The sequence below is a fragment of the Miniopterus natalensis genome, chromosome 1 (assembly GCF_054644295.1).
Source record: "Miniopterus natalensis isolate mMinNat1 chromosome 1, mMinNat1.hap1, whole genome shotgun sequence".
Lineage (NCBI taxonomy): Eukaryota > Metazoa > Chordata > Mammalia > Chiroptera > Miniopteridae > Miniopterus > Miniopterus natalensis.
The window spans coordinates 78,959,080-78,985,800 of NC_142081.1; the positions used below are offsets into that span (position 1 = coordinate 78,959,080).

The 26,721-nt window shown below is 34.7% G+C and overlaps 1 protein-coding gene across 5 annotated transcripts in view; it reads right to left on the bottom strand.

Annotated features, from left to right (window-relative positions):
* The window catches only part of RALGAPA1 (Ral GTPase activating protein catalytic subunit alpha 1), a 243,060-nt gene that overhangs the window by 191,482 nt on the left and 24,857 nt on the right, over nucleotides 1–26,721 (bottom strand). For all 5 annotated transcript variants that reach the window (XM_087823517.1, XM_087823523.1, XM_016198437.2 and 2 more), the window contains exons 2-6: nucleotides 10,355–10,465; nucleotides 9,739–9,788; nucleotides 6,445–6,502; nucleotides 1,433–1,476; nucleotides 335–512 (exon numbers count right to left, since the gene is read on the bottom strand). In XM_087823517.1, coding sequence (XP_087679643.1) covers nucleotides 335–512; nucleotides 1,433–1,476; nucleotides 6,445–6,502; nucleotides 9,739–9,788; nucleotides 10,355–10,465 — 441 coding nt within the window. The remainder of the gene's footprint in view (nucleotides 1–334; nucleotides 513–1,432; nucleotides 1,477–6,444; nucleotides 6,503–9,738; nucleotides 9,789–10,354; nucleotides 10,466–26,721) is intronic.

Below are 26,721 nucleotides of genomic sequence, written 5' to 3' on the forward strand. Positions count from 1 at the left end.
GCAACCACAATAAGAGCTCTTGCCCATGCTCCTCACTTTCCCCTCCCCCTCCCCTAACCCACCTGACTGACCCTGGTGCTTCCCAGTATGGCCACCCACCCTGGTGTGGCATGCCCTCTCCTCTTGGGAACTTTGAAAAACAAAATACTTTTTTAATGGCAACTGTCTTCTGATCTGTTACTGGCCACATCATACCTGAATAACGAAGCCTATGTTTTAAAATATGGTCTTGTAATTACTCAGTTAATATATGTATAGACATTTTTAAAATATATATTATCAAACTACACAGAAAAATTTTTAATTCTAATGTTTAAGATATCATGAATCTTACTTTCTTGAAGGTTGAGTGGAGGATTAATGAGATTATCTAAAGTTCTCGGTCCATATTCAGATTGTGGCGCTGAAAATCCAGGGATTAAGCATGAAAACATCCAGAGCTGTTCTTTGCTACAGTTATTCTGAAGGGCTTGCAACCATAATAAGAAAAGACGAACACCTTCCCGCCTGATCTAAAATAAAAAGAAAAACAGTATTTTTATTTTTCATGGAAATACTTTCTTTTTTTTAAGGGCAAAATCCTCTAGAAAAGGATCATAAAATGATACTTTTACTTTGCAAAAGAGAGGAAGGAAGAAAAGAGGTAAAAGGAGAAAGGAAGGGATGGTGGACAGTATACCAATGACATCCATTAAACCTTCATTGCCCGGCCAGGTGTGGCGCAATGGTTGAGCATATACCTAGGATCCAGGCGATTGGGGTTCGATTCCTGGTCAGGGCACATGCCCGGGTTGTGGGCTCGATCAATGACTCTCTCATCACTGATGTTTCTATCTCTCTCTCTCCCTTTCCCTTCCTCTCTCTGAAATCAATAAAGATATATTTAAAAAAAAAAATTTAAAAAAAAAGATATATGAAGTTTTATTTCTTTGTACTGCTATACCCACGCCCTGATGCCAAAAGTACCTATAATATGACTTTTATCTAACTTACAGCAAGATGCTTTGGACTGGGTAGCTTCTCACCAGAGAACAATGACAATGAAAAAGAAAAAAAATTTTGTATATATATCCCCTACTTTCCTCTACAACTAAGAATAGCTGTGAAAAATTAAGAATAATCTGCTGCATGACTGACTATCTTTTGTCTTCTGGAGACCACAGAGTAAAGTATTTCTGGTGGATGAGTCAATGTAGTGGTAAAAGTACCATAGTTTTTCTTTCTTTTTTTTTTATAATAGTTTTTCAATAGCCTGGTGAACCTAGTATGTATCTCCATACTGAGTATATGTTGCTATATTTTAAGTGAATTCAGTTCAATTAAGTGAACTAAAGACAATTCAAAATTCTTTAGGAAAAAGTTGATGTAGGAAAATAAATATATGCTTTACTTCATTTTTAAAAAGTCATAGAAAACAAATATAATAATATACCTTCAAGGAGTTTCCTGTGTGAAGTAGTTTCTTTAAAATCAATCCTAAAAAGAAAAAAAATATTTTAAATATTCACATCTTGTTTTATCCTAAATGTCAGAGTTCTCGGTCAGACTTGAAAACACTTTAAAACAAGTCCTTGGCAACCTCCAAATTATTCTTGGTGACCTTGCTATCCTTCTGGTCATAATCTTAAGACCAGAAGGGTATATAAAAAGTCACCTTTTCAACACATGGATTATTGCAATTAAACATGATGTAGTCTATTGAAACAAACTCCAAACCCCAAAATTGTATTTAAAACAACAGTCTATGTATATCTCTTATTTAGACTGAGAATATAATGAAATATTTCTCTATTACTAATTCAAATAAAAAACCACTACAGAAAATTACCATTTAGTTAAGCGCATAAGCACCTACAACTCTAATATTTTCTAACAAATATTTCCCTTGAGTAAGTTTTTTCAAAATATTCAAAACCTTATTTTTTCTTTTAAATTACACAGTTTCAAAACTACAACAAAATACTGAAATAACATTAACAAACATCCAGAGGGCCACCATTTGTCTGAACAAATGTAAACACAGTCCCATATTTCTTATAATTTCAAACTTTAACTTATTCACATTATCTATAATGCTTTACCTAACGTTATTGAAGACTCCTGTGAACCCATCCTGAATCATTTTCCAAGAGGAACCATTATCCAGATTTTGGTATTAATTATTTCCAAAAATATTTCATATTATCACTATTTATAAATCCATAAAATATATAGAATTGTTTTATCTGTTTAAAAACTTATACCAGTAACAAGAATTTATTCCATAGCTATTTGTTCTAATCCTGCATTTTTTATTCTTTCTAGTAACATTATTATATAAATGATCAAGCCTGTGACTTTATTTGGTTTGAGTTTCATTTGTCATACAAAAATAATGTTCAATGTTTCAACAAACTGTGTTGATTTATCTGCAATTCCCTTCCTTATGTTTGAGCAAATTCTTAAAGCAATACTATGTAAACCCCAGTCATCAGCTCTCATAAAAATCTACTAATGCAGTGTGGTATCATGTATTGGATCCTGGAACAGAAAAAGAACATAAAAGAAGAACATAAGTGGAAAACTAATCAAATCTGAGTAAGTTCGAGGTTTAATTAATAGTAAAAACAAAACAAAATTTTATATATATGGTATCATACAAAACAAGTCATTCTGTAAGTTGCTTTTCACATCCAACATTACCTTCTGAAATTTATATTGATGTATGTAGCTCTAGTTAATTCATTTTAACTGCTATATTATTCTATTCCATTGTATGAATATACCATTCATCTTCTTAATGTTAAGACATTTTGGCTTTAAAAATTTTGCCATTCCCAAGAATATTATAGTAAATGTTCTTGTTCTTGATTCCTGTATGCCTGAGTTTCTCCAGGATATATAAATAGAAACAAAACTACTCACTTTCAACTTTACTAAATACTGAAAAATTCTTCCCAAAGTAGTTGTGAAAATTAGCAGTCCTACTAGCAGTGTCTGAGAGTGCCGTGGTAACACATTCTTGGCAACACAAAAAACTGGCAAATGTTCTATTACCACCAGTCTGATGAGTGTTAAATATCTTAATATTTTCATTGGATGTCTCCTAGTGACATTGAGCATCTTTTCATTTGGCCATTCAACTTTCTGCAAATGGCCTGAAACATCCTTTGCATATTTTTCAGTTGGGTTATTTTGTTTTGTTTAACACGAGAGCTCCTTACACATATTGACTACTAATTCTATATCAATTCTAGGAATTGGAAATATATTCTCCCAAATAACTCAGCCATGTTTTTGACTGAGGGAGTGGTACCTTCTGATGTACAAAAGTTTTACATCTCAATATAGTCAGTTCAACATAGTTTTTTTGTTTATTTTTTAATTCTCACCCAAGGATATTTTTCCCATTGCTTTTCAGAGAGAGTGCAGGAAGGGAGGGGGAGAGAGAGAGAGAAACATCGATGTGCAAGAGATACATCAATTGGTTGCTTCCCCCATGCACGCTGACCTGGCCAGGGATAAAGCCTGCAACCGAGGTATGTGCCCTTGACCGGAATTGAACTCGGGACACTTCAGTCTTTGGGCTGATGCTCTAACCACTGAGCAAAAACTGGCTAGGGCCAACATATTTTTCTTTTTACATGTACTTACTGTGTCTAATTAAACACCACCCACCTTAAAGTTATAAAGATAAACCGAAAAGTCTCTTCAAAAAATTAAAAATGGAACTGCCATTTGACCCAGTGATCCCACTTCTAGGGATATAACCTAAGAATCCTGAAACACCAACCAGACAGAATATATGCACCCCTATGTTCATAGCAGTGTTGTTTATAATAGCTAAGATCTGGAAACAGCCCAAGTGCCCATCAGTAGATGAGTGGATAAAAAAGCTGTGGCACATTTACACCATGGAATATTATGCAGGTGCAAAAAAGATCTATTACCCTTTGCTACAGCATGTATGGACCTGGAGATTACTGTGTTAAATGAAATAAGCCAACCAGAGAAAGACATCACATGATCTCACTTATATGTGGAATCCAATGAACAAAATAAACTGACGAATAAAATAGAACCAGTGGTATAGGAACATGGAACAGATTGGGGGGAAAAGAAGAGACATTTGTAATACTCTCAACAATAAAGATTTAAAAAACAAGTATTAAAGTGTTCTTTTCAAATTTAGGTCCTAAAATTTATTTCTGTGTATGGCAATGGAATTTTTTTCCCTCCAGATGGATAACCAATTACAGTACTAATTCTTTCAGGGTTTATAATGAAATGAAATGCTATGGCAATCATATTTCAAGTTTCCATATATAAGCCTAGGTCTTTGGTGGGACTCAATGTCCTTTACCATTTGTCTACTTGTCCATCCCTACACCAATGATAGTGTCTTAATTAGAACTTTATAATACATCTTGTTATTGGATACAGAAATATCCAACAACACCATCCTTCTCCTATTTGCTATTCTAAGTTGCTTTGACTTTAATTTTCCACATAAATTTTAGGATAAACTTCTCAGACTACATTTAAAAATCTCTACAGGAATTCTGAATGAGAATTGCTATCTTTACACTATCCAGGCCATCATCCATGAATACTGCATAAGATTCCATTTACTCAAGTCCTTTCTTAGTCTTCAATAATCATACCACTGCCATACACTGATGTAACATTTTAAATGACTACAGAATACACATTCTCAAACACAATGCAACATTCTCCAGGAGAGACTACATATTCTGAGCCACAAAATATCTCAAAAAATTTTAAAGCATCAGTATTATATAAAGTGTATTCTTTAACCACAAAGACGTTAGAAATCACAGAGAAAAACATCTGTAGTAACATCAAATATTTGAAAAGTTAAAAAGGAAAAGCACTCTTAAGTAAGCCATATGGGTGAAAGAAACCAAAAGGGGTATTAGAAAGTATTTTCAACGGAATGAAAATCAACTAGAGTACCTGATATATTTTCCTTTATATATAAGACAAAAAAGAAACAAGAGTTTTTGGATTCTTCTGAGTGACAAAGAAAAATAACCACATATGTTTATTCTCCAGTTAGACATTTATTGGAATATTATTAATCATGATAACTAGACAGCCTAAAGGTCCTATGGGGATCTAAGGCTACGTTCCTCAGGAGAGACAGTAAACTTCTGAAGTTCAGATGTCTCAAAAAGTTGCTTCACAAACAACCTTTAAGGATATTTTTATGATTATGAAATACCAAAGAGGATTTCACTACTCTATTGAGCACCTTATTAGCAATTGAATGTCTTCTTCAGTGTAATGCCTATTCAAGTATTTTGCCTATTTTAAAAATTTGACCTGTCTTATTATTGAGTTGTAAGAATTCTTTATAAATTATGGGTAAATCATTTTTAGTCTCAAACTTTTTTCTAAAAAGTTTATTGTAAGGCTTTACTATTTTGGACTTTTAGCCCCTGTATCAATACCCCTTCTGTATGTCCAGAGTTCTTTTTTCCTGGAATTGCTGATTGGGATGGCCTACAATTTCAAAGTCTCAGAGGTTTCATTTGCTATAACTGATTAAGAAATGTAGGACTTAAATAAATCTATGACTTATTTTTAAGAGAAACAAACACAATTTTTTACAAATGAACTTAAGGGTTATAACATTCTACTTGAACAATGTAGATCTGGTGGCTGTCCATATATTCCCCATGAGAGAAGGGTCATGAGAATCGCTAGCAGTCCGTCCTGACATCATTGAGGCAGTGAACCAAAGCCAGCAATTGCCTACCTGCAAAGTCCTTTAGAAGATAAAGGGGGGAAATGTCTTATTATGACACCTTGAGAGCACTGTGGTGATACTGCAATTGTTACAGAACCAAACTCAAGGTCAGCAAGCATCTTGGTTTAGTACCTGGTAACAGAAAGTCTGTCACCTCCTGCCTGCTTGGTCTCCACAGCAGGGTCCCCTCCCCCCAGCCCTGCTTTTTCTTTTCAGCTTTGTTTCATAATCTGAAAAGCTCTATTTTGACCCTTCAAGCAGTAAGCTTAACTCTAGTTCTCCCCCTTTTTGTGTGGGACAAACTACCAGCTGACACTGCTTGCTTTCAAACCTGGAGCCCATTGTTTGTGCTTTACTTGGCACTTTGTATTACTTTTCTACTCCTGATTCACAAAGATATTTATTTTGATGCTGAGCTTGCATTTATTTTTTTGGTTTTATAATATTACCATCATTGCCAATGTATTCAGAGTACAAAAACAAGTGAAACAAAGAAGTTTAATGTACCATTTTGACAGGAAATCCTTCATCTATGTTTTTATCTTATATTCCCAGTAAGTCCAGTCCTGTATTATTTTGTTTTTACTAAAGCATAAACTATGAATTCATTTCAAATAATGACCAACCTACTGAAGAGCATTTTCTTATATTATTATTTATTTCAATGTGAAATACACATTTAAATTACTTACCAATACTATGAAACTGCCATCGCTGATGAATTCTTTCTGGAAGAAGTTGTAAAATTTTCTAAAAATCAATACAAATAAAACAACAACAAAAAAATGAAAAGCAAGGAATGAATCAATATTCTGTGCAATTAAAGAGCTTACACTAAAGCTTTAAGACTTTCTTATGTAAAAGATTATATTACAAATAACAAGTTAGTCTTTGAGCTAAGCTGAAAATACTGCCACAATTTCCACACTGACATATAATCAAACAGTTGAAAACCCCTCAAAACAACAAACTAAACTAACAAAGGCTTAAAACAGTAAATTAATGAAATTTAACTTTTACAATGATGTGGAAAGTAGGTATATTTCTCCACAGTAATTAAATTCTAACTCTAATATATTTCAAAATGCTTATTTACTATTTTTAGAATTTCTGCATGGTGGATATTACTGATGTTTTAAATTCTTTCAGCTATTAAGATTTGTGACATTTTCTTTCAAGTAATTCTCCTGTTTTGATAAATCATGAGGAAATATTTTTATTTCACAAAAATCCAATGAAATATTTGTACTGGGTTAATTCAAGTGAACCCAAAGGCACTTATATGTTATGTTATGATAACTATAGGATGGAGAAAAAAATTTTTTAATTCAGGAGACCTATATAGTTAACCTAGTATATACAGGTTTCTATTAACTGGAAATAAACACTTTTTACATATAATATTTTCAAAATTCTGCCTATTGCATATGTGTGGATTATTCTAGATCCACAGCTGCTTTGTGTACTATGCTGCTAAACTAAGCTCTTAGTATTTCACTTACTGAATGACATCTGTATCTGATGTTATTGCTGCTCTTACTATTGTTATTTAGAAACACCATTAAATGGATGTTCATAAAGGCTAAATATTAAACTAGACACTTTATATAATGGTATCTTATTAATCCCTGCAACCATCCTAAGAAGAGAGTTTATTAATCTCATTTGACAAATGAGAAAATGGGTTAAGTAATATGCTTGAGTTAGAAAATAAAAGAACAGAGATTCCAACCTTGATATGCATATTTCTAAAATTTGTGCTTTTATACTATTCTGCTCAAAGGACAGTATGCATATTTTATGCTTCTCTAATATGGCCTTCTTTAGTCCATCTCATACAACAGGATGATGAAGAAATTACAAAGTTCTTCACATATCAGTGCTGGTCTTGCATGAGATATATAAACTTCTTTACCTTTGCCCTTTTCATATTTCTCCCATAGTTGTCAACAATTGTATAATTATATTTATTTTGGTGTGGAAAGAGATAAAATTATAGAAAGCTGAAAAGACGAGTTTGTGACTACTCAAAAGTATTCCTAAATTATGACTATGAAATTATAATTTAACCCCTTATAAAATGTAAATAAACATGTCTACATGCTTTTATGTGGTTAATATAAAAATGAATAAAATTGTGTGTACTCTTAACTGCACAGAAAATAGAAATCTTATACTATATTATCAATATGACGTAATGAAGCTTTTTATTCCAGAAAGAAGAGATCACTTAATGATTTCTTCATTTAAAAAAAAAATCATCATTAGTCTCTAAAGGTATGATATTTATTGTCTCCATTATAAGTAGAAAATATCAGCACACAAGTTATTTTTTCCCCAAAAGACAAAAACCCTGTATCTGATATCTTTTTTCCCTAATAAAATTTAGTGATCCATTAAAGACAAACATTACTGTTCAAATAACAACTAATCAGTATATAGAGTGTCCCCAAAAAATGTACACACACACTTCAAATAATTATAAAAGCAATGTTTATTAAAATACATTTCATTTTTAAAACTGAGCTATCAGCTGTTAGAATGTATATTCAATTTTTGGGACACCCTGTATATTTCATCTAGAAAAATAAATCTTATTTTTTAATAGAAAGAATACCCTGAAAGAGCTTCTATTAACATATCAACCATTCCGTTATATTGTTTCCTGAATATAAAGCAGGAATGTCTGAAGGAACACTTTCTAGCAATTATCATCTTGCTTTCTCTGTGGCTATGTTTATTCTTTTCCAAAACATCTGTTTTAATATTTGCCTTGTAAACAATTCATGCAAACACTTGAGGAGGTAAATATGAGCAAATTCCTCAGGGTTAATGACTAATGAAATTAAATGCAGGACAAGTACCAACACCACAGTTACTTCCATCTGGAACTCTGGAAAAAAAAAAACCAACTTTCTTTTTCTAGCTGTGACTAAATCAATATAAATCAACAGCTAAGAGAGATATCAATCAGATTGCTCAAATTCTTCTAAACTATATCAAAATACAAAATAATGAATTATCTTTAATTCACTGCACACAGAACAGCTCAATCTTTACAGAGTGATTTCCAAATTCTTTACTAGTCCTTTCAAGTCACAAGGTCTAATATCCTGTCTTTCTCCAGATCTCTAAATTCTGGATAAAGATCAGAAAACTCCTATCATTGTATGATTTCAAAGACAGAATGAAGAACAAGGAGTTGTTTTAAAAGCAGGCACATGGGGGTACCCTAATTTTTACTGATGTGGTAAAAATAAAACACAAATTTTAGCAAAGTATCAATTGTTGTTGTTTCCTTTTGTCTACTTAGCAATAAAGACTTGTCCCACCAATACAAAGTAATGTAGAACAACAATACAATTTATAAAATATTTAAAACTATTTTATACAAGTTTACAGTGAAAAGCAGTTAAAGCAGAAACTATAAATTCCTCAGGTATATAACAGTTCCATAAAGTTATCCTCTCAGTTAAGAATATTTTGGAATTTAATAAAAGCCCTGGCAGGTGTGGTTCAGTTGGTTGAGCACTGTCCTGTACACGAAAGAACTGCTGGTTCAGTTCCTGGTCAGGGCACATACTTGGGTTGTGGACTCAATACCCCGATAGGGGGGCATGTAGGAGGCAGCTGATTGATGTTTTGCTCACTCTCTCTCCCTCTCCCTCTAATATCAATAAAAATGTATTTTTAAAAAAATCTCCATTTGTGTAAACCTCCCTCAAATTAAATTTTTCATTGTTTGCAAACACATTATATACAGTAGCACTTTTCTAAGATCAAATTTACCTATATCTAAAAAATAATACATGTACCTCAAAAAATAATTAAGTCAGGTATATTTTCAAGTTAAAAAACATGAATCAATTTTTAAAAAGCACGGCAGATTCACAGTGTTTTATTACATATTTTATAATTCAATATATTCCTTTGAATGTTCCAGGAACTATTTTTGGAAAAAAGTAAGTTAGACTAGCAGTTCTTACCTCAAAAATAAAAAGTATAGCATCCAATTCCTCCCTTTGAGACTTGTGACCTAAAACATTTTTACAGAAAAATATTTTAAACATAATTTTATCTTCAGTGTTAACAACCACTTACATAGCCTAAAATATTTATTGCACTAAAGTTTTTTCTCAGTGACTTTTTAATAAAATGTTTAAAATATATTCTTTCAATGTGAACACAGTGTAACAGCATCTCTCTCTACTCTTTTTCAACAATTAAATTTAGATTCTATATATTTATGTCTAAAAACAAATCATAATATATTGTAGAAAAGTTTAAATGAACTCTGAAAATGAAAATATGAAAATGCTAAAACCTGATACATGCCTCTAGGGCAGAGAAAAGAAGGTGAGGAAACAAGTAAATAATACCAGGAAAAAAGCAAAACTCCTAAGCCTTCTCAAAGTAAAAAGAATAGTACTACTAACCTTGCACGTTACCATAGTTGTGCAAGGGGTATTAAAAGCTGTCTGCCAAAAAAAAATAGTGAAATAATACTAAAATGCCAATGTTCAAGAGTCTATTTTTAAGCGAAAGTATATGACAATTATTTGAAACATCAACATAAACCAGAATCAATTTTAAACATCTTACCTTTCTGTTTAAGACTAGCTTCAATAGTCACAAAATTCTCAAAGAACACATAATAGATATGTGAAAAATGCTGGTCAAAAAACTGTTTAAGATCGATAGACTCTGCATTCTCTGAAAAATAAATGAAAACTGTTTTAGTGATTACTATTTACACATATGTTAAATTACGTTCAGCAGATATGATAGTGACAAAAAAAGTCAAAGAACTGCTTCTAAAATTGTATTCTATTAAAATATTTGAGACATGTATTTATCTATATCCTTGTCCTCACAGCTTTAGTTTTTAAAGATTTTAGCTTTAATTTTATAAACTGATCTAGTCATCATAATCTGTTTCCTAAAAGAAAACAATGTCTCAGAGAGACTTGTTCAAAATCATTAACCAAACCAAAAAAAGTTCTATTTTCAATTCACAGATATGCCTCTAACTTCTCCCTCAGTTTAAAATCAGTATTTCCATGTGTAAAATCATATCTAAAATACATGTATTCAATAAATAAGTACCTAACAACAGGCTTTATAAATAAGCACTTTAAGGATTACAAAGATCAAATACAGGTAACAGTGCTCTAAAAGAACTGTCAGTGTAGTCCAGGGCACACAAAACTAAACAAACAAGGGTGGGAAAAAGTAGGCTTACAGTTGTATGTGAAAGTTCGTTCTTGTATTGTTATTAATTATTGTCTACTGTTTTGCTCTACTCTCTGCCAAAGGAAGGGATAGATGTACTCTATTCTCTATTCTCTTGGATTCCCTACATTTCTCTCTTATAGAAACAACAATATTTCAAGTGTTCTCATCTTTTTTCCTAGGACTAGTCTATAGCATCTTTAAAATAGAAACTGCCCTAGCTGGTTTTGCTCAGTTAAAGCACTGGCCCGCGGACTGGAGGGTCCTGGTTCCATTGCCGCCAAGGGCACATACCTTGACTGCAGACTCGATCCCCATCCCAGTCGAGATGTGTGCAACCAATCAATGTATCTCTCTCACACTGATCTCTCTCCCTCTCCCCCCCTTCCCCCTCCTCCCTCTCTCTCTTCCATGCTCTCTGAAAAGCAATGGAAAAAATATCTTCAGGTGAGGATTAAAATAAATAAATAAACTAGAAACTGTGCCTATTTTAGTATTGCCAAAACCTAGCACAGAGCTGAGCACATATGTACTCAGTGTGTTTTATTAATAAAATAAATTATTATAATTTTATTATATTCATTTTGTAGCTTAGAAATTTTTACCTTAAAAAGGCTGCATAACCTACTGACAGGAAAAATAGCATTACTTCATCCTGACTAGATTTAAAATACCCAGATTCCACTCCTTTCTGTCACACTACCTGTGTGACTTTTCACAAAACTAGGGGAAAAAGAGAAAAGAATAACACAAACTGAATGTTTCCTATATGCTAGACATTCTTCTAAGTGTGTTACAGAAATCTGCTTTATAGATGAGAAAACAGGCACAGAGTTAAATAATTTAGCTAGTGAGAAGCAGAGTCAGGGATCTGAACCCCATAGAGCCTTGATCTAGTGACCTCTATGTTTTTGACCTTCTGGTAATACATTTATAAGAAAAATAGTGAAAGAACATAAGGAATTTATCTATTATCTGCCTATAACAACATAAGAATAATAGTCATCACACACTAAACATGCTGTTAGGCTATCAAAATAAAAACACCACAACTAAGACAAACAGGAAAAGTATTCTATTTTTGAAACAGAGTAGTTTAAAGTAACAAAGAACTATGGAGTTAGAATGAAATAGGCTGATATAATTATCTTTAAATTTCCTAAAATTCATGTTTCAAACATAACTAATGTACTAAGGGAGAGAAACAAATGAGAACAATAACAAAGCAAAATAAAAAAATCAAACAAAACAAAAGCAGACAATCAATGCAAGATTTTGCAACATAATTTAGGGTACAAAATAGTCTATCTCAATTTCCTTCCATATAGCAAATTAACAAAGCCTGGAAACTACATATATGCTAATAAAAACTACTGCATCAAAATTAGGCTAAGTGGTTTTGTTGATAAGTATCTGTAATAAGCTAGTTAGCAAATAAAGATTCTTGTAAAATATTTTGATCAATACACAAAATTTATGTGTTAGGGAAAGGAACACAAAAAAATATGAAAAAAATATGGTAAGAGGATTTCACTTATTTAAAAACAACTCTATAAAACGCTAACAAAGAAAGGAAAATGAAAAGGAAAAAATTAGGAGACTATAAAAAAAAACTACAAATTTTATTTATTTTTTATCTTTTTATGCTTTATCTTTATTCTTGAAAGTATTACAGATGTCCTTCCCCCACGCATTGATCCCCTCCAACCTGCACCCCCCCCCCACCTCCAGGCCTTCACCCTACTATTGTCAGTGACCATGGGTTATGTATACATGCACATAGGGCTTAGGTTAATCTCTCCCCACCCACCTCTGCCTTTCCTCTGAGATTCGTGTCTGTTCTATGCTTCTATGTCTCTAGATCTATTTTGTTCATCAGTTTATTTAGTTCATTAGATTCCATACATGAGTAAGATCATGTGGTATCTGTCTTTCATTTATTTTGCTTAGCATAATATACTCTCTAGGTCTCACCATGCTGTCTCAAAGAGCAGGGGATCTATCTGTTTTAGAGCTGCATAATATTCCACAATATAAATGTCAGAAAAGATGCTTGATATGATTTCAATCTTCTTGAGCTTGTAGAGACTTGTTTTGCATCCTAACATGTGGTCTATCTTTGAGAATGACCCATGTGCACTTGAGAAGAATGTATATTCTACAGCTTTGGGGTGAAATGTTCTGTAAATATCAATTAAACCCATCTGATCTAGTTTGTCATTTAGAGTCACTGTCTCCTTGTTGATTTTTTGTCTGGACTATCTATTCAGTAAAGTCAGTGGAGTGTTAAAGTCTCTTACTATGACTGTATTGCTGTCAATGTCTCCCTTAAAGTCCCCCAGAAGTTGTTTTTTTTCCAGACTGTGTGTCTTCTGTTCTGAAGTGGCTCTCTTGTAGACAGCACATACTTGGGTCTTGTTATCTTATTCATTCAGCTACCCTATGTCTTTTGGTTGAAACATTTAACCCACTTACATTAAAGGTTATCATTGAAAGGTAGTTATCTATTGCCATTTTAATTCTGTATTTTATATATATATTTAAATATATCTTTATTGAATCCAGAGAGGGAAAGGGAGAAGAAGAGAGAGAGAGAAACATCAATGACCAGAGAGTCATTGATCGGCTGCCTGCTGCACCCCCTTGCTAGGGATTGAGCCCACAACCTGGGCATGAGCCCTGACTGGAAATCGAACCACTATCTCCTGGATCATAGGTCAATGTTCAACCACTGAGCCATACTGGCTAGATGCCATTTTAATTCTTTATGCCTATGTTTCACTCTCTATTTCTACTTATTACAGCAGTCCCTTTAGCATTTTCTGCAATGCTGGTTTGGTGGTGATAAACTCCTTTAGCTTTAGCCCTTTTTAGTCTAGGAAACTATTTCACCATCTATTTTGATTGACAGCCTTGCTGGAATAGAGTAGTCTTGGTTTCAGATCCTTCCTTTTCGTTGCCTTGAATACTTCATGGCATTCCCTTCTGGCCTGTAAAGCTTCTGATGAATAATCAGCTGACAGCCTTACGCGAGTTCCACTGCAGGTAAGAGAATGTTTTTCTCTTGCTGCCTTTAAGAGTCTCTGTCTTGAATTTTTGGCATTTTAATTATGATGTGTCTGGGTGTGGGTCTTTTTGTGTTCTTCTTGCTTAGGACTCTCTGGGCCTCCTGAACTTGTGTGACTTTTTCCTTCACCAGGTTAGGGAAGTTTTCTGCCCTTATTTTTTGAAGCAGGTTCTCTGATCCTTGCTTACTTTCTAGACCTTCTGGAACTCCGATGATGCGAACATTATTACATTTCATGTTGTCCCACAGCTCCCTTAAGCTGTTCTCGTGTATTATAATGGTTTTTCTTTTTGCATCTCTGATTGAGTGATTTTTGCTACCCTGTCTTCTAATTCGCTAATCTGTTCCTCAGCTTCCCCTGACCTGCTGCTCATTCCTTCCAATGTTTTTTAATTTCTACTCTGTCATTCTTAATTTCCTTCATAGTTTCCATATCTTTTCTCATGCTGATGAACATCCTTATGATCAGTATTCTGAACTCTGTATCTGACAAATTGCTTATCTCCATTTGATTTATTTCTTCTGGAGACTTCTCTTGTTTTGTCATTTGGGGCTTGTTTTTTTGTCTCCCCATTCTGGCTGCCTGTTTGGGTTGTTTTTATGTATTAGGTAGATTTGCTAGGATTCCCAGTGTTTTGGATGGTCTCTGGTGCAGGTCAATGTCAGGCACTGTTTGTGACTGACCTTGAGAACCCTGTTTGAAGCTTTCTGCAACCCAAAGTTTGTCTCTCTGTTTGCTGAGGCTGGGTGCATTTTGGAAAGAGCCAAGATGTGCACCAAGGTCTGCGTTTCCAAGCCCTGGGCCCAGAAGCAGATCAGGCAAAGACTCAAAGCACCCAGAGGCTGATTGTTACTTACAGTCTCTTAATGAGCCTCAGGCTGCAGACCAGAACAAGGCATAAACTCCACAAGGTGGGGGAGAGGTTTTCCAACAGGGTGGGGCAACTGCTTCACTCCCCAGGCTATATCTGCTAGGATGGTAATTCCTCTGCCATAAAGGGGAATGACTCAGCACAGGAATTCAGATGGATGCCTTTTGAGCTCTATCTCCAGAGCCCGCATGCCTGTATTCTCCTCACACAGCACTAGTCCACTCTGCCCTCTCTCCACTGGAGCCCAAGGTGATTGGCTGCACAGGAAACTTTGTGTGTTAGCCCTTTAAAAGGGTGTCTTCATTTCTAGCCATCTCTCCCTGGCAGACAGAAACTCTGCTGCTTTTCACAGCCAGATGTTATATGGGCACCTTTCTCAGTTCTAGTGCTCTGGGCTGGGAAGCCCAGCTTGAGGTTTAGGCCCCAGAGTTCTCAGTGGGAACCCCCCCACAGCTGAGATAGCCCTCCTGACCTTCCGCTGCTACTTGTGGGAGCCCAGCCAGCTCTCTTACACATGTGCACTTCCTACCAGTCTCTATGCCATCTTCACTTTGGGTCCTTGGTTATAAGGGTTCTCTCCAGCTAGTCTTCAGTTGATTATTCAGGGTGGTTTTTCTATATTTTAGTTGTAATTCCAGTTTGGTCCTGAGAGAGTTTCAGTGTCAAAACTACCAATTTTAAACCCCAACACTAAGTCTCATCCTTTCCAAAATGGTCTTCTGTAACCCACTTTCTGTGAATGGTTCCATTATTTCTGGTCAGTATGTTCCCAATTATGTCACATTAGCTAATATTATCTTCTTAAAGACAATGGTTGCTGTTGGCGAACAGAAAGCATGCCTTAGCTTCTTTAATCTCTCAAAAGTTTAATTTAGGCAGAATGCTTTGCATAGTGATAAAGTGATGGTTGACACTTAAAGAGTTTGAAGGTTCGAAATTCTCCCCTATTTTCAGAAATGCCTGTTTGTTTTGCACTGTTTGAAAATTAGTATTTCTTGAAAGAAATCAAATAAATATTTGAGTCACAAATTCAGGCTGAGGTTTCTGAGATTTTAAAAACTGAATCAGGTTTAGGTATGCTTTGTAGGCCTTTAGAAATACTAGTTTTAAGTAGCAAAATAGTTCTAGACTTCATTGAGTTTCCATAAATGAAATTTCATCTTTAGGAGATGTCTCTTTAGGATCTTTTTATGAATAAGCTTTAAGAACCTAAGTATACTATATTTTTTCCTACTACATACTGAAGATATTTGAGTCCAGTAACAAATATATAATTAAAAATTTTAACTTCAGAAACCAGTTTTCTTACTTTAAATCTGACACTTACTACTTTCCAATAAAAGTTACACATAAGCCAGGCTGGTAGACCAAAAACTCAACAAATTTTCCGTATCATCAGCATCCTTCATCTATAAACCACAGCAAATTTTTTAAAATCACCATTTAGAATTTTTTCTCAAATGATGGCATCATAATACACCAACCTGTGAGGTGTATCACAAGTAATCTGCTTCTATAAACAATGAAAATTGTTGTCTTAAAATAATCAATATTGAGGATGGTGCCAACAACATGGTGGAATGTCCTAACACAAAATACCCTCTTATTGCAAACACAGAAATGCTGGCTAAAAATAAATAATACAAGGTCCAAAAAAGAAAGGGGAAAAAGATTGGAAGTGATGAAAAAATAAAGGAGAAAAGGAAGAAGTCAGATGAAGGGAGAAAGGGCCTGTGGGAAGGAAGGATGGTAAGAATGTGAGATGGAGAAAGTGGGGAAAGGATGAAGGGCCAATATGGAGGAAGGGGGAATAAGAAAGAAGTGAGGAGGGTAGGGTGGAGTGAGGAAGGGGGAGCAGCAATGTGACATAAAATAGAATATGGAGTCAAGCACAAATAAGGAATAAGGGAAAGAGAAAAGTAGAAGAGAAGGAGAAAGGAGGAGATGAGAGGAGAAAGAGAAAGGAGAGTAGTAAAAACAAACAAATAGGCTGGATAAACTATAAATAATACACTATCAGGCTTTAAAGAAGACGGTACACACAGGAAAGTGAGAAGAAAGAACAAAGGGAGGAAACACAGAAATAGCAAACTGGGAAAAGAACCAAAGCTTTTATTAGAATGTAACATAGAGGAATAACAAGATGGAAAATACAAAGTGAAAATAATAGGCTACCAGGAACAAAGAGAAAATGTAAGCCAAATTCCAAAATATACTGTATGAGAACTATCTGAAATTGGTGAAATATATAAATAAATCTTCAGGTTGAAAAAGCATATTGAGTCTAAAGCAGGAAAAACACAATTCCACACATGGACATATCCTTAAACAAAAAAATGGAAACATTAAAACCAACAAAAGTTACCTATATAGGATTACCAAAAATAATAGCAGACTTCCCATCAAACCAACAGAGGCAGAAAGACAATGCAATTTCATACTGAAAGTACTAAGGGGAAAATAACTGCGACTCTAAGATTCTATACTCAGCTAAACTACTGTTCAATAACAAACATAAAAATAAAAACAAGGTATTTACAAACATACTTAGAGTTTAACACTCAACAACCCTTACTCCAAGAACTACAAAAGATGTGTTTCTGAAAGGAGAGAAATAAACTCATATGGGAGAGCAAGAAGCAAAGACCAAAGATAAGCAAAGACTCTGGGAAACATATGGATAAATCTACAGTATGAGTATGCATAAAGAGCACTGACTGAAAAAAAATTTTTTTTAAACTAATGCAAAAGGCTACTAACAAGGATAAAGTAAAATAGTAGACAATAATGTCAAAGATAAAACAGAAATGCTAGAGAGATTATTTAAGATGTTATTTTTTTAAGAGGATGGTAGAAATACTTTAGTACTAAGCTATTAAAATTTTATGAGTTACCACTAAAAAAATAACAACCAAATATGTAGCTTCTAACCATTAGAAAAATATAGAAAAGCTTATTAATCTAACAGAAATGAGTAAAACAAGCACCAAAAATAGGTGAATAAAGTGGTAGAAATAAGTGTATATACATCAGTAATCACACAAGAAATGTTAGTGGAGAAAATGCTCTAGTTAAGATAATTATAATCATATTAGATTTAAAAATAACGCAAAAATCAAACTATGAGATATTTACTAAGAAAACATTTTTTAATCCAACACAATTAAAGAAATGAAATAAAATATACTATTTAGGTACTAACCAAAAATACCAATGACTCCTCAGTAAGAGGCAAAATAAATGTTAAGGCAAGAATTACTATAATTAAAGAGGGTCAATGTATTTGGACAAAAGATTCTATTTACTAAAAAGATTTCATTCCAAATCTGCATTAATAGTTTTGAATTATAAAAAGTAAAATCCAAGAGATTTCCAAGGAGAAACAAACCCACTAATACGGTGGTAGATTTTTAACACATCTGTCTCATATCTAACAGAGGTAAAGCTAGTAAATATACAGAATATTTAAACAACACAATTAGTACTTTACACATCAAACTAAAGCCAACAGAGAATAAATCTTGTTTGCATTTAAAAATAAGGTATTTACAAAAACTGAACTAATGACACAAACTAAACAGAAAAAGTACCAAGAATAACAATGTACAGCATGCACTCTGACAAAAATAAAATAAAGAATGAATAACTAGCCCAGCCAGGTGTGGCTCAGTGGTTGAGCCTTGGCCTAGGATCTAGAAGACCGTGGTTCGATTCTCAGTCAGTGCACATGCCTGGGTTGCGGGCTCGATCCTCAGTTGGGGGCATGCAGGAGGCAGCCAATCAATGACAACTCTCTCATCATTGATGTTTCTATCTCTTTCCCTCTCCCTTCCTCTTTCTGAAATCAATAAAGATATATGTTTAAAATAATAATAATAATAACTAGCCTTGGCTAGTGTTGCTCAGTGGTTAGCACATAGGCCTGTGCACAGAAGGGTTGTGGGTTTGATTGCCGGTCAAAGGCACATACCTAGGCTGTGGGTTCGCTCCCCACCCCTGGCCAGAGCCGGTGCAGAGACAACCAGTCAATGTGTCTCTAACGCATTGATGTTTCTCTTTCCACTCCGCATCCCCTGCCCTCCCTCCTACTCTCTCAGAAAAGCAATGGGGAAAAATGTCCTTGGGTGAGGATTAACAAAAAAAAAAGAATGAGTAACTAAAGCCACCCCCTGCCCCATATAAGAAAAGGAGCACTAGAAGGAAAAGAGCTAACAGTCCCAGGTATTGACACAGGCCAGTAAGAGTGCCTATTCCACAAGCCAGACTAGAAAACTCATAATTCATGAAGCAATTAGCTGTGGATTGAACATACTCCAGAGACACCTAATATATTATAAAAGCAAGATACCAAAGGATCAAACTGTTTCCAAGGAAATAACTCGACTATATCCTAGAACAGAGTTCCAAGAAAATTCATAGGTACATAAAAGATCCAGGACCCACCAAGGTAAAATTCATAATGTCCAGTATGTGATTGAAAATTACCTGGTATGCAAAAAAAGTGGGAAAACCTAATTCATAATGAAGAGAATAAGCAATAAATCAGATTTAAACTAAATATTAATACAGATGTTAGAATGAACACAAAAAGGCATTAAAATAGTTATTCTGCCCTAGCTGGTGTGGCTCAGTTGATTGGAACATTTTCCTGTACACCAAAAGATGGTGGGTTCAATTCCCCATCAGGGCACATTTCTAAGTTGTGGGTTCAGTCCCCAGCTGGAGTCCGTAAAGGAGGCAACTGACTGATGTTTCTCTCTCACATCGGTGTTTCTCTCTCCCTCTCTCTAAAATCAATTTTTAAAAAAGTTTTCTAACTGTATTCCATATATCCAAAAAGTTGAGGATAGAAGGTACTTCTATAAATAAAAACTACAATGAGTAATGTGAAAACTAAACTGGATGAAACTAACAGCAAATTAATGCTCTAGAAGAGAAAAAGTGATCCAAAAAAATTGAAAAGCACGTGAGCTATGAAACAATTTCAAGTAGTCTAACATATGAATAACTGAAACAACCAAGAAAGAAGGGCAGAAAAGTATTTGGAGAAATAATTTTCAAACTTGATGAAAATCACAAACCCACATATGCATGAAACTCAACAAACCCCAAGAACAAGAAATTTGAAGAAAAACTCAAGAAGGCACATTATTATTAATTAGCTCAAAACCAGTGAGAAAAAGAAAATCGTAAAAGCAGCCAGAAGAGCCCTGGCCGGGTAGCTCACTTGGATGGAGCATCACCCCATGCACCAAAAAAGGTTTCATGTTTGATTCTGGGGTCAGGGAGAGTACAGGAGGTAACCGATCTATGTTTCTCTCACACACACAGATGTTTCTCACTCTCTCTCTCTCTCTCTCAAATCAATAAATATATCCTTGGGTGAGGAATAAAAAAAATAAAAGCAGCCAGAAGGAAAAAAGATATACATTATAAATAGAATAACTAAGATAAAAATGACAACAGATTTCCTTCATCAAAAATAAAGCAAGTAAAAAGAGCAAGAATATCTTTAAAGCACTGAAAAGATAAGAATGTCAAGCTGAAATTCTATATCCAGTAAAATTTCTTTCAAAGACAAAGGAAAAATAAAGGCATATTCAGACACACAAAAGCTGAGAATTCATCACCAGCAGACTAGTATACTACTAGAAATGACAAAGTCCTTCAGGCAGAAGGAAATTATATCAAATGATATGGGGATCTACAAAAGGAATGAAGAGCACTGAAAACTGTTAAAAGGTTAAGTGCATAATTTTTTTCTTATTATTTCAAACTTTTCCAAAGAAAACTGTTCAATAAACAAAAATAATAATGCACTGTGGGGTTTATAACAGGTGTAAAAAACTAAAATGCATGAAAACAAAAGCATACAGGTCAGGAGGGGAGAAATGGAAGCACAATATTATAACATTCTTATACTATATGAGAAATAGTGTTATCCCACTTGAAGGTAGACTTTGATATGTTAAAGAAGTATACTATAAACATTAAAGCAACTATTAAAATACAACAAAAAATGGTATTGGTAATAAGCCAAAAAAGGAGACAATATAAAATCAGAAAATTTAATTAAGCCTAAAAAAGGCAGAAAAAGAGAAACACTCAAATGGGATAAAAAGAAAACAAAGAGTAGATGATAGACTATAATCTAACTATGTCAATAATCACATTAAATAAAATTGATGGCAGAGACTGTCAGATTACATAAAAAATCAAAATTTAAGTGTATGCTGCCCCTGCAAAATACAAATTAGACATTTAAAAAATATGCAGTTTACTGTGTGTGTTATGCCTTTAATAATATAAAAAACTACTTCATTAATAGACATTCAAGACTATTTCCATTCATTTTCATTCCATTATGTTTTCTCAAGGAGGGGGGAAATGAAACTCCAAAAATAGTGTTACTGGTATCGTTCTGGGAAATGCAGTAATCTACAGAATATTTTCATAATCTAAACCTATTCCCATCTGTGTCCACAGAAGACTGCAACACATGTAAATATATTCTTCATAACAAAAAAACACCTAAAGAATCTGATTTAAAACACTCAGAACACATTTATGAAGTAAATTAAAGGAATGTAAACAAAACCAAAAAAATGACCATATTTTCTTAATACTTTCATAAATATAGTTTAGTGTGCCACACTAATGGGAAGCAATTTCAACTAGAAAAAATTAACATGGAAAATAATCATCAACACTGAATTTTTATATAATGAATCAACATTAATGAAAATGACAAAGTCACTCTTTTACTTAACAGCGGAGCAATCAGGCAAGTCAAATAACTTACTGGTAACTGTCCTGTTTTAATTCATCAAAATAAAAGCTAGGGATCCTTCTGTATAAATGCTTAAGTGTTTATTTCAACTTTCAAAAATGTATTATTCGTTAGTCCTTCACTATGAAAAGCAAAGAAGGTACAAATAACAAAAGTCCTACTGGAACCTACATTAAAAACCTAATAAAATTTCAAAGAAAAAAAAAACGGTTTAAAATGTGTAACTTATCTCAGAAATTTCAAAACAGATATTTCAAAATAACTGAAGACTAGCGCCAGAGATATGATTATAGTTGTAACAGATATTTCAAAATAACTGCAGAATAGCTCCAGAGATAAAATTATAGTTGTAACTGATAGCAAGATAAGTCCTAGAACCAAAAAACAAAACATAAGAAGGCATTAATAAAATAATCAAGATATTAAAGTACTTATTTTTAGGCCTCATTCAGACCCATAAACATGAAGTAAAATAAAATAAAAATTATTCTCCTGCCTTCAAGGATTTCACAGTGGGCACAGAGGAAAGGGGAAGACATAGTTTAAAAAGAGAATCTAATATACAAAAAGATACAATGTCTAATTTAAGACCAAAGTCAATTCTATGTTGTATTAAACATTATCTTACAAGCTAAACATAGAGACATAAGGATAAACAAAGGCAAACAGTTATAATTATGCTTACTTAACTTTTGCATTTGGTAGTTTGAACTTTTACAGTTACACATACATGATCTTACTTATTTTCTAGAAATATGTTTTTGAAATAAGTATATTATCTCAACTGTATACACTATTTCTGGGAGAAGTTAGGTAATATGCCCAGGTCACACAAAGCTATTAAATGGCTTCAAATCTGTTCTTCTGAGTCCATAATGAAAACCGCCAGAACAGTCACATTTCAGGCAGTAAGCCAGACCATAAAATAAACTTGTGGCCGTTTTTCATCAAATGTATTCTGAATGAATGGTATTTTAAAAGAATTATTAAAAAATACACAGGGGAGATTCCAAGATGGCGGCAGATTGAGTGGTAGCTATACTGACACACTCCTAGGACCAAACTGGAATTACAACTAAAATATAGAAAAACCATCCTGAATAATCAACTGCAACTGAAGACAAGCTGGAGAGCACCCTCATACCCAAGGACCTAAAGTGGAGACCAAGGAGAGACTGGTAGGAAGTGCAGAGTTGTGAGAGGGATGGTTGGGCTCCCACAGGCAGCAGAGGTCGGGAGGGATATCTCAGCTGTGGGGGTTCCCACTGAGAACTCTGGGGTTTAAACCCCAAATTGGGCTCCCCAGCCCAGAGCACCAGAACTGAGAAAGGTGCCCACGTAACATCTGGCTGTGAAAAGCAGTGGGGTTTCTATATGTCAGGGAGAGACAGCTGGAAATGCAGGCATCCTCTTAAAGGGCCAATGGGTAAAGTTTTGAGTGCAGCCACTCAACTTGGGATCTGGCAAAGAGAGGGCAGAGTAGATTAGAGCTGTGTAAGGAGAGTCTGGGGTTGCTGGCTAGGGGAAGTAGAGCTCAGACAGCATCCATCTGGACTGCTGGGCTAAATCATTCCCCCATACTGCAGAACGACATCTTTTCTCAGGCAGACATTTACAGTCCAAACAGCTTTTGCCTGAGGGGGAAGCAATTGCCCCACCCTGCTGGAAAACCTGTCTCCCAACCCCGTGGATTTTCTACACCCTGAGGCTCATTAAGAGACTGAAAAAAGCCTCTGGGTGATTTGAGTCTGCCTGATTTGCTTCTGGGCCCAGGGCTTGGAAAAGCAGACCCTGGTGAACATCTTGGTCCTGTCCAAACACTTGCAGCCCCTGCAGAGAAAACCATAACCTGTGGAGTGCAGAAAACTTCAAACAGGGTACTCAAGGCCAGTCACAGACAGCTCTGACACTGACCTGCACCAGAGACCATCCAAAACACTGGGAGTCCTAGCAAATCCACCTAATACATAAAAACAACCCAACTAGGCAGCCAGAATGAGCAAGAGAAATCTCTAGAAGAAGAGATAAATCAAATGGAGATAAGCAATGTATAAAATATACAGTTCAGAATACTGTTCATAAGGATGCTCAACAGCATGAGAAAAGATATGGAAAATATGAAGGAAATTAAGAATGACAGAGTAGAAATTAAAAAACATTGGAAGAAATGAGGAGCAGATTAGGGGAAGCTGAGAAACAGATCAGTAAATGAGAAGACAGGGTAGGAAAAATCACTCAGAGAACCCAAAAGAAAAAACAATTAAAAAACAAGAGGCCAGTTTAAGGGAGCTGTGGGACAACATGAAACAAAATATTTGTATCATAGTAGAAGCAGAAGATGTAGAAAGTAAGCAAGGGTTAGAGAACCTGCTTCAAAAAATAATGGCAGAAAACTTCCCTAACCTGGTGAAGGAAAAAGTCACACAAGTTCAGGAGGCGCAGAGAGTCCCAAGCAAGAAGAACCCAAAGAGGCCTATGCCCAGACACATGGTAATTAAAATGCCAAAAATTCAAAACAAAGAGAGACTCTTAAAGGCAGCTAGTGAAAATCAATCTGCTGGGTCAATCTGGGGCTTCAGTGAGCAAGAACCTACAACCAAGACTGCTTTATCTAGTAAGGCTACCATTCAAAATTGAAGGTGTAATAAAGAGCTTCCCAGGCAAAATAAAGCTAAGGAGTTCAGTAACTCCAAACCAGAATTGCAAGAAATGCTAAAAGAACTGCTTTAAGAAAAAGAAGGAATAGTGAGAGAAAGGTACATCAGCATAAAGGGGAAAAATGGCATTAAGTATATATCAACAGTAACCTTAAATGTAAATGGAATAAATGTTCCGATCAAAAGACATAGGGTAGCTGAATGGATAAGAAAACAGGACCCATGTATATGCTGTCTATAAGAGACTCACCTGAGAGCAAAAGATTCACACAGGCTGAAAGTAAAGGTATGGAAAAAAATATTCCATGCAAATGGAAACGAAAAAAAGCTGGAGTAGCAATACTTATTTCTGACAAAACAGACTTCAAAATAAAATCGTAACAGAAGACAAAGAAGGTCACTACTTAATACTACAGGGATCAATCCAACAGGAGGAAATAACCCTTATAAAAAATATATGCATACAGTATAGGAGCACCTAAATACATAAAAAATTTCTTGGTGGACTTTAAGGGGGATATTTACAGCAACACAATCATAGTGGGGGACTTTAACACCCCACTGTCATCACTGGACAAATCATCAAGATAAAAAAATCAACAGAGAAACAAAGACGTTAAATGATATACTAGATCTAATGGATTTAATTGACATTCATAGAACATTTCATCCCAAAGCAGCAGAATACACATTCTTCTCAAGTGCATGTGATATATTCTCAAAAACAGACCACATGTTAGGGCACAAGGCAAGTCTCTACAAATTCAGAAGACTGAAATCATATCATATCATATCATATCATATCATATCATATCATATCATATCATATCATATATCAAGCATCTTCTCAGATCACAATGGCATGAAACTAGAAAGCAGCCACTATAAAAGCAACTCAAAAATATTCAACCACATGGAGGCTAAATACCACGTTATTAAACAATGAATGGGTTATCAAAAAGATGAAGAAATCAAAAACTTCCTAGAAAAAAATGAAAATGAACAGACAACCACCCAAAATCTATGGAACACAGTGAAAGAAGTCCTGAAAGTTCATAGCAGTACAAGCATACCTCAAGAAACAAGAAAAAGCTCTACTAAACCATCTAACACAACAACTAAAAGAATTAGAAAGAGAACAGCAAGAAAAGACCCAAGGAAGTAGAAAGAAGGAAATAAAGATCAGAGCAGAAACTAATGACATAGAGACTAAAAATAAATAAATAAAAAAGATCAATATAACCAAGAGATAGTTCTTTGAAAAGATAAATAAGATTGATGAACCTTTATCCAGACTCACCAAGAAACAGAGAGAGAACCCAAATAAATAAAATTAGAAATGAAAGAGGCGATATAACAACTGAAATAAAAAGGATTGTAAGAAAGTGTAACTCAACAAGAGGAAGACAAACAATTCAATTAAAAAATGGGCAAAGGACCTGAATAGACACTTTTCCAAAGAGGACATACACATGGCCGAGAGAGAGATGAAAAAATGCTCAAGGTCACTAATCATCAGAGATATACACATTAAAACCACAATGAGGTATCACTCCAAACCTGTCAGAACAGCTACCATCAACAAATCAACAAATAGCCTGGCCAGGCATGGCTCAGTGGTTGAGCATCGGCCTAGGATCCAGGAGATCGAGGTTTGATTCCCGGACAGTGCACATGCCCAGATTGCGGGCTCCATCCCCAGTCGGGTGCGTGCTAGAGGAAGCCGACCAATGACAACGCTCTCATCATTTCTTTCTTTCTCTCTCTCTCCCCCTCTCCCCCCCTTCCTCTCTGAAATCAATAAAAGATATATTTTTTTAAAAAATCAACTAATGACACATATTGGCGAGGATGTAGAGAAAGGGGAACCCTGGTACCCTCCTGGAAGGTATGCAGACTGGTGCAGCCACTATGGAAAACAGTGTGGAGGTTTTTCAAAAAATTAAAACTGGAAATGCCTTTTAACCCAGTGATCCCACTTCTAGGAATATATCCTAAGAATCATGAAACACTGATCGGGAAGAATATATGCACCCCTATGTTCACAGCAGCAAAATTTACAACAGCCAAGATCTGGAAACAGCCCAAGTGTCCATCAGTAGATGAGTGGATAAAAAAGCTGTAGTACATTTATACCATGGAATATTATGCAGCTATAAAGAAGGATCTTATACCCTTTGGGACAGTATGGATGGACCTGTAGAATATTATGCTAAGCGAAATACGCCAGGCAGAGAAAGACAAACATCATATGATCTCATTTAAATGTGGAATCTAAAGAACTTCATAAACTGATGAACAAAGTATTTTATTCATCAGTTTATTAAGTTCTCTAGATTCCGCATATAAAG